The sequence below is a fragment of the Melospiza melodia genome, chromosome 6 (genome assembly GCF_035770615.1).
Source record: "Melospiza melodia melodia isolate bMelMel2 chromosome 6, bMelMel2.pri, whole genome shotgun sequence".
Lineage (NCBI taxonomy): Eukaryota > Metazoa > Chordata > Aves > Passeriformes > Passerellidae > Melospiza > Melospiza melodia.
The window spans coordinates 16,553,918-16,563,423 of record NC_086199.1 but is presented as its reverse complement, the minus strand read 5'-3'; the positions used below and the strand labels follow the sequence as shown (position 1 = coordinate 16,563,423).

General features: G+C 41.5%; 1 protein-coding gene across 3 annotated transcripts in view; it reads right to left on the bottom strand.

The window, feature by feature from the left end:
- Positions 1–9,506, bottom strand: part of FBLN5 (fibulin 5) — a 51,907-nt gene that overhangs the window by 7,348 nt on the left and 35,053 nt on the right. For all 3 annotated transcript variants that reach the window (XM_063160094.1, XM_063160095.1, XM_063160093.1), the window contains 5 exons: positions 8,182–8,298; positions 7,150–7,269; positions 3,990–4,112; positions 3,318–3,444; positions 393–588 (listed from right to left, as the gene is read on the bottom strand). In XM_063160094.1, the coding sequence (XP_063016164.1) occupies positions 393–588; positions 3,318–3,444; positions 3,990–4,112; positions 7,150–7,269; positions 8,182–8,298 (683 nt within the window). The remainder of the gene's footprint in view (positions 1–392; positions 589–3,317; positions 3,445–3,989; positions 4,113–7,149; positions 7,270–8,181; positions 8,299–9,506) is intronic.

Below are 9,506 nucleotides of genomic sequence, written 5' to 3'. Positions count from 1 at the left end.
ACGTTTTTCAATTTCCAATGAAAAGGTTTAATAAAACAGAAAAGAAACATTGAGTCTTTTGGTAACAGTTTTGATTGTCCATCAAATAAAAAACAGTTTGGCACAATAGTTTCTCTTGAGCTTGGGAAACCTGAACTATTCTTAGACATGGGTACAGCTCTGGGCTTTCCTAAACCTGCTGTCTCATAGGACAGGCATGTTTGCTTTGGGTAGGTTACTCTCCAGAGAGATCCAGCAGTTCCTGCACATCAGCACACTGCTGTGCACATCTGTGTGTAAAAAAATGCCTCATACTGGAGGTTTAAGTGGCAGTCACAAGAAGCTCAGTTGTGCCATCGGGACATTCAGCCAACAAGATGCTCCATGTTTCCCCCAGGGAGCACTGGACTTACCCGCATGTAGAATTCCCTGCCCTCGTTCCCTGATTTGATTTGGAAGATGTAATAGGCTCCAGGGTAGCGAGTTGTTGCTTGCATCTGAAATATATCCGAAGGCACAGACCTCCCAGACACCATGTCCATCACTCTGTACAGGATGGTGAAGGGCTGATCTCGGCACCCAGGGTTTTCAGCTGGACACATGCAGCGGCTGGTGGTCAGAGACAGGATTGTCAGAGATAGAATTATCAGCAGGGGTTACAAATTGCTGTAATATTTGATTATTTATATAAATAAACGTGCATAAATAAACAAACAAACAAATAATGTTGTTGACCAGCTAAAAGAATCAATGAAACTTGTAATGCATTTTCTCACTTTTAGCATTTTCTGTGTTGCTGTTCTGGCTTACGTTCTGCCTCCTTTTTCTTGTCTTCTTGGCAAAAATAATTTGCCATTCTCCTTAGATCACTCAAAAATGTGAACTTCCTTTGAAGCAGCCCTGCAGGTGTAGAATACTCTGTACATGTTTATTCTGTTAGTAATTTATACTGAACTGTCCCCAGAATATTATTAGATAATTTCACTGGTAGTACTACATAAACAGTAGTGATTTTTGTTTCATTATATTTTGTGCACTACATGAAAACATACAGTTGACATCCTGGATCAAGCCAAAGCTCTAACATCAAATGCAGAGCCTTAAGGAAGAAGAGGATATGACAAGCACACAACATTTCCACCAACAGTCTCCAATTGTTTGTGACTCAGGGAACCCCTGAAACAAAAATTTCTTCTTTCTATTCATCAGCTATCGGTGCATTTCTTATCCAGCTTCCCACATGAATGTTTGGCATGCACAGCCCCCTGTGGCCAGAAGCCCCACAGCCCCTTTCATCTCTCTTTGCATGGCTTCTTTCTGACTGTAGCTGGTGCTCCCAGCTGCTCACCTGAAAGGAGAGCAGCCAGTCAATCCCTGCTCATCCTCCTCACCCATCTCAGGGCTTCCCATCTGATCCTGTTCATGGCTGAACTGCTCTACTTTGGCTGTTATTCACAAGGAAGCTATTCTATACTTTTGATCATCCTCATTGCTTCTTATGAACCTTTATCCAGTTGTATTTCTTTTGAAAGGAGGGGAAGGAACTGCACAGTCTTAAAGATGTAATACACAATAGAGCATGTGCTCCAAGGATATTCTCTACCTATTAACATTTGGAACTCAGATTGCTTTTCTGACCTCTAGTGAGTACTGCAGATCATGGAACAAGAACCCTCAAATCTCAGTTTGCATGGATTATGATCAGATCAGTGGTCCTTATTTAATTTGTGAATTTGGGATTTTCTTTTTACTTTAAACTCATCTACACTGAATTTAATCTGCCGTTTTCATTGCACAGTCATTGAGGCTTATTCTGTAGTATTTTTCTACCCACTTTTATCTGCTGTCTTCATATATTGTTGCAGACTTTGCCCATCTCATGGTTTATTCTTTTCCCCAGGTTGTTTATGATGGACCAAGTAGGTCCAGCTCAGACCTCTGCAGAAATTCATGAATGTTGACAATTTAACACTATCCTCTGTTTAATTTTTATCTTTCAGCTTCTTATTCTTCTGTTCCAGGGACTTTTCTCTGTTACTTATGACTGCTTAATTTCCATGATAACTATGTGAGGGTCTTTTCAGAAGCCTTTGGAAATGCAAACAGACTGCATCAGTTCCTGTGCCCTAGTCATATGCTGCTGATTTCTTCAGAGATCTCTAAGGAAGTTGTAAAGCAGGATATCTCTTTATAAAAGTAATGTTGGGAGAATTTACTGGGCAAGGATGTTTTAACTATTTTTTCTATATTTTCTATAACCTCTACTGCTGACATCAATTTCAGACAGCGCATCTGGCATGTCCCCCATCAAGAGGCTCCTGGCATTATGATCACCCAATTCCTTCCACAGAAAACACAGATGCCAGGAATTCACTTGGCAATTTTACACTGACCACTTCTGGACATATGTCACTAATTAAGAGCAGGCCCATCTAGAGATGAGCCAAAGCCACCAAACACAAGGCTCAGAGATTGTGTTCTGATGCAAGCTGCTCTGCAAGGACTCTGTAGCTGAGCTCTGGGGAATTTAGATACAGAGGATTCTGTTATTCCAAATTCCAGTTTAAGACTCTATCACCAAGGGAGGAGAACCCAGAACTGGACAAACATTATGTGTCCACTCTTCAGCTGCCCTTGTTCAGAAAACAATGCAAATACAGTTATAAATTCTAAAGGAAAGAAGCTAATTGCTAATCTCTTGACTTTCTATAAAATGTATTAGGCTACCAACCAATTCCAGATTATTGGGTTTAGTGCAAACATTGTGGATGAAATAATGTGGACTACAGTATATTGATATCTGTCTGGAATTGAAATATTTTGAGCCCCAGCAAATACATACAGATGTGAAAGAAACAGTCTATTTTAAGAAATTTAAGGTTTATTGTTTGCTTGCTCAAATGTTTCCCAGTTGAGACAGTACTAACAACCTCATCCAGACATACCCAATTTCTGGGCAAGGTCAGTGAACTTGATTAGTTTGTAAACTATTCAGAACTTTTAACCTTTAAGCAATAAGAAACTCCAAATATCATATAATATTTTAAAGTACTTCGCAGGCATAAACTAGTCACCATTTGCAGGAAATATTCCTACTAATAAACAGGCTGCATTTGAGCATATATGAAGTCAGTAATGTAAGTAAATGTTTCTTATTACATCACAAGCCTTGCTGTTTTCTAACTAACTGATAGCTGCTTTTCCAGTCTAACTTCACATTTATCTGACTTACAGACAGAGTTCATGGCTGTAGTGTAAAATTACAGCTTCTTTGGTTTACCTTAGATACAACTTTCACAGACAGAATTTGCTTTTGTGGCTGTGGGTATGTTACTCACTTCTCATTAATCTGGAGATAAGGCTCCTCACATCGTACTGGATCTAAACATTTATATTCTCCTGGGATATTGAAACATGTTTGCTGTGAAGTGCAGGTGAAGTTTCTGATTTCACATTCATTGATATCTAAAACACAAGGAATGAGAGAATGGCTGAAACAGGGAAATATGTACAAGATACCACTCCTACAAACTGGTTTCCATCTTAAAGAATTACCCCAAAATTCATAAAACTCTTGCACTATGAGAGGTGGCCTTTTTATAACTGTCCCCTCTTTTAAGATCAGTTTTTACTCCATTCACTTCTGCTAATTAGAGTGCTCCCACATGCTAAATGCTGCAAAAAACCCCCAAAAAACCAAACCCAAACAAAAAAGGGAATTGGCTTCTCAAACTCTCCGACCTCAGAGAATGTGAAAGGTACAGCAGAGGGGAGAGCATTTGATGTCTTTCCTGTGTAGTTGTTTCCTAGTCAGTAAAGTCTTACTTAAAACAACACACCAGTTCACCTCAGCAGGAATATTCACGTGCTGACATCCTTACCAGAATGGCATAATTGGCCCCCACAAGTATTTCACTGTGCAATGCCAAGACCAAGTTCTTGAAAACCTCTTTCTAGACACAGGATTTACTTTCTGGTCCCCAGGGGTTTAATCAGTACAGAAATGTTACCTTGGCAGCTTCTACTGTCATCAAGCAAGTTATATCCTGAAGGACAGGTACAGTAGTAAGAACCAGGCCCATTCACACATTCGTGCTGGCAGAGGAACTCTGAGAAGCTGCACTCATCCATGTCTGCAGTGGGAAAACAAAAACCAACGTTTAGTGTCCTTGGCTTTACTGTCAAAAGAGCAGTCCTGCAGGCAGGTGGCCACCCAGACTACCTGCCCATTACCTCAGCTGGAGGCTGGCACTCTCCAGCTCCCTAGAGCTCTGCAGCAGCCTGACAAAATGCTATACAACAAGTTCTTCATTAAACACTTTTTTCCTAAGGAAACCAAAGCTGCTGCTGAACACAATGTATGGCTTTTAATTATTTATTTTTCTTTTCTAATACCTGTCACCACTTGGCCATGTTTTCATTCCTGTTTTACGTCAGAGATAGATACTCTGACAACAAAGCTGCAACTGTAATTTAAAAGGAAAGACTTGGCAGCAGTTTTGTTTTCTTTTTTTTTTCCCCTTCTTTTGGAGAACAAGCTTCACGTTCCCAGGGTTCCAGCCACACGGGTTCCAGCAGAACTCCTGCAGCCAGCCCTGTCTGTTTCATATTTTTTAGCCTCTAGTCAGTTACTTCCAAGTCATTCCAGCGAGACTCCTAGAGCACATCCCAGCCTGGGTCAGACACACTGCAAGGCCCAGCCCTCTCCCAGATACATGGGAGGCTGGGCAGTCTGTCAAACACTGACTGAAAGCAGAAACTGAGTTCTTTGCCCCTTGCTCTCATGGATTGACCAGTCATTTTGTTCTGCAGGGCTGTGCTCAAGTGAGAAAGATGAACTTCAGAGCTGCACATGGAGCCATGGCTGACTGAGGGGAAAACACATGCAAAGGCACGAGGCCGAGGGAGGCTGCCACTAATCATTTCCTTATTTCCCTGTTCAGGGGAAGAAAGGAACAAAGGCCAGGGCCCCAGCCAGGAACTCCCAAGTTCTTATTCCCAGCACTGACATGTTGACTCTCCCAGGCAAATCACTTTTACTCTTCAGACTGAATTTCCCTTTCTTCTAAATTGGGCTCAGTCCATTTATTCACTTCTGGTGTTTTGTGCAAATGGATTGGAAAGTATTTGAAGTCCAAATATATCCAAGTGGCTTTAGGGCTGAAATCAGATTCTCAAAAGGGAGATGAAAGGAACTCTACACCTACAAAGTCCTGTTACTGTGTGAGTTTCCCCAGTGAGTTCACAGAAACAAACACCTTCCTGAAGCTCCATGGACTGAGGGCTGACTCCATAAAGCGGCTGAAATATTAGGCACTTTATATCAGGCGTCCTCTGGCATCCTAGCCCAGACCTCCAGCATACTGGATTTGTGTAACTGGTGCTTGGCTCCTATCAGGTCCTGAGGGGCTTGAAGCCCCAAGGGCCCTGCATTCCTGCTCTTGGCCCCACAGTGTTCCTAAACACTCCTGGCATTCTCCTGGCTGCCTGTGTGCAGACAACAGGGTGGTTGTTATTTCAGAGCACATCTGATGCACTTGGAAGACCTCTGTTGGGAAAGCCAGGTTGAAATCTCTGCCTCTCTCCTTGAATTGGGGCAAGAATGCCTTCCAGTTTTATGGTAAGTTGGCTGCTAGGCCATGGACTAACTCCACTCCTACTGAAATAAACCTGAATCCTGGGTGTCTCTCAAGAGTGTCCCCCTGACCAGGCATTCCCTTTGCAAGCCTCAGATGTCCAGTGATTGCTGTGGAGTGGAAGAAGCTCATCCAGAGAACCTTGACCTGCTTTGTCAAACATCTCTTGCACAAGATTGTCAGGAAAAGATTTTCTGCTGGATGGTGGAAAGGCCCTTTTGCTGGCTCAGCTCTCATGGATGAGGCTCAAGCACCAACTTATTGGGCATTGCAATAAACTTATCTGGTTCAGACCCCCTAACTGAGAAGAAGAAAATCCATCAGAATGCAGGACACTTAGGTGTTTAATTCTTAAGATCCTTTAGATATTTAATATTTGTTCTTCCCCTTATAACAAGGAGATTTGCAGGGAAAATATCTTGGGAAAGACTAATCATGTACACTGCATCTCACGTCTTCTCTCTCAGAAACAGAATATTACATCTATTTACTGTAAATTAAAACTCAAGTATTTTCCAGTGCATTTTTCCAAGACATATTGGCTGAATTTTCTAATTTTATCAGGCTGATGGTACAATAAGCAAAGAAATAAGTTTTGCCTTCAATTAAAATAAAATAATACAATAAAAACAAAATCCAGAAAGGAAAAATTACAATGACATAAGCACAATTTATTCTGCTGTGTGCTGTACAGGTCAGCAATAACTGTACTAAGAAATCATATATTGTTTTTAAAGTGAAGCCAGAGCCATACAGGGAAGATGGGAAAGTGTCAGGCAGAAGTGAGCAGTCCTTAAGAGCAAGGGAAATACATGCATTCAACAGACAAATCGAAAAGTGCTTTCTATAAACTATTTCTTTAATCATGGAAGAATGTCCTCAGGCTATCTCTACTTGCTCTAATAAAGCTTCCTGTTCAGCATTACAGAGTGCTTTCTTATGTTTTGCTGTTACCTTGGAGTTTTTGAATATTTAGCTTATTTCTTTAAAACCATTTGTGGCCCTCCTCCACGGAGTTTTCCTGGGCATTTGCTGAGTGCTTTAGCTGGAAAGAAGATCATATGAGTGTCGCAGACATCTTTCAGGAAAAATCCTTTCCTTAGGATTTTTCCTCCTGAGAATCTGAGAGGCCTCAGGAACAAAATGTAAACAATGATTATCTGCTGCTGTGGAATGCAACAGGTGGATCTGTGATTGGTCTCAGAAAGTTGTTTGTAATTAATGGCCTATCACAGCCCAGCTGGCTTGGGCTCTCTGAGCCACAAACCTTTCTTATCATTCTTTTCTATCCTTAGCTAAGCCTTCTGATGAAACCTTTTCTTCTGTTCTTTTAGTATAGTTTTAATGTAATATATATAATAAAATAATAAATCAAGCCTTCTGAAACATGGAGTCAGATCCTCATCTCTTCCCTCATCCAAGAACTCCTGTGAACACTGTCACGTATGAGTTGCAGCTATCCTGATGCTACCATGGACCAAGGCAAAAAAATTTTAAGAAAGTTTGTAAAAAAAAGAGTAAATAAGAGAGTTACCACTGCAGTTAACTCCGTCAGCTTCCAGTTCATAGCCAGGTTCACAGCGGCAGAGAAAAGAGCCATAGGTGTTGACACAGGTCTGAGTGCAAGGGTTTTCACTTGTACATTCGTTCACATCTATGGGAAAACAATGCCAAATTCATCAGTGACTTCTCCCCAAACTCCATTTTCATTTTTTTCCTGCAGAGCATTTCAAAGAGATTAGCTGTACAGTCAGAACCATTTGTTCTGAAAAATATAACCAGGTCAGTGTTGTTTATTTGGATGTTTATTTGTTGATGCCTGGGAATAGCATGTTGGACACAACATGTGTGGAAGTGAAGCATTTTGGGAATGACTTCAATTAAAACATAACATGGAAGATGGGGGTGAAATTTTTATTATAAATGTTTCTGTCCTTGTCCTGCAATTTGAAAACCACTGAACCAATATAATCATAACAGATCTGAGAAAAAAGCAGCAATGATGAGGAGCCCTATGGAAGCCTTGGGCTAAGGCAAAAGCAATATTTTTTTCCTTGTAGGACATGAACAACTTCTGGTCATCATGAGCACAGACCTTCTCCTGCAGCATGTGGGAAGATGCTCTCTGCTTTGCCAGGGAGGCTGGGGAGGGCTTGTGTTGACTCTGAGGTAGCATAGCCCAGCAAAAGGTGGCCTAATGCTTAGGACTCCAGTCTGGATTGTGGGAGAGCCCGATTTACTGATCTGATAAAGGTTTTCTGTCTCAGCTGGGGCACACAACCTCACATTTTAATAATAAATTCAGTGCCTGAACACTTGGTAATTCCACTGAATTGAGTGAATTGAGGTTTGGGCCTCTGTGCATATTTCTCCTGATACACCAGTGGTGTTGCACCTGCACCCCTTTGAGGTACTGTGAAACTGCAGAAATATCTGTCTGACCAACCTGTGACCATTTCTAAAAGCAATGCTGGGAAGGTCACTTTTGTTCTGAAAACCAAGCAAGTCTTAAGGGTGTGGCTGAGGGGGCACCAAAGATTTCAGGCCTGGTTCACCCTACCCTTACCTTGGCAGGATCTCCCATCGTCGTTGAGGGTGAAGCCGGGGTTGCAGGTGCAGGAGTAGGAGCCGGGCACGTTGGCACACAGCTGCTGGCAGTACCCATAGCGACATTCGTCTATGTCTGCGGGGAAAAGGAGGGGAACTGGAGTGCTCTGCGTCTCCTCATGGCAGACAAAGCAGCCAGCACACTGAGGCAGCAGTGCTGATAACACAGAAATTCCCCAGCACACTGGTCATGGTGTCACAGCCAAACTTCCAGGCGTGCAGACATGGAGTTAGAGTTGAAATGTACCTGTCCCCAGTAGAATGTGGTAATGTGGTGTTACCCGCATCTGGCATCTACCAGTGTGTCTGATGAATTGATTGGCATTGCTGTAACCTTCAGTTTAAATCAGGCAGCCCAGTTTGTTCCTTTAAGCAGCTCCCTCAAATGATACCTGGCTGCCAGCACAACCACAGCCAGCATTGCAGCGAAATTTTGGCAGAATTAAAATAGAAACCTTCTTTGCCTCCACATGTACCAAAGCTGCTCACTGGAACAGTGGTGTTTGTTACTACAGGCTTCTTTTTTGAGTGAGGATATTTTTGAAAGATTTTTTTCCAAATAGTCACATTCTCTTTTTATATGAATTTTTAACTGACAAATTACAGACTATATAAACAGTTAGTTTAATGCCAAAATAGCAGTTTGGGCTGAATTGCAGCATTGGCAGTGCATGCAACTGAGTGCTACGAGCACAAGAAAATGCTCTAAGACATGTAAGATGGTAAATGCTAGAAGATTTTTGCCTCAGAACTAAAAACTAAAATGAAACACCTGGAATAGCTGTCCTTTCAAAGCCTTAACATTTCCTTTGGTATCAACCTGCTTTTGATTATTAGAGATTTTTTTAAATGGCTGTGTTAAAGCTTTGAAGCTAAATTTATGCAATAGAAAACCCAGTATATTATATGCAGTCAGTAAGATAACTTAAAGGTCAGATCAGTGGTGATAAGTACACCAGCAGCAGGCTGCAACAAATCCTGCAAAAATAACAAGGGTTTTAAGTAAATTAATACCTCATTCAATGGCACAGTGCATTTCATGAAGTACATGCTTTGTCTTTTCAGGACTGTTATCTCAAGAGTGCTACATTTTGAGGATAAGGACTTGTACAGGGCTGCTTCTTGTGGGTGGGTCATGTGGATATGCTGCACTGGCTTCTCTGTGTAAACTTTACAGGATAATTGCAACAGATAGAAGTGTAGGTTTTTGTAATGGTGATTTACCAAAAGTAATTGGTAATTTCACTGAATTCCACTGCACTAATAACAGTGCCCCCCAAAAAA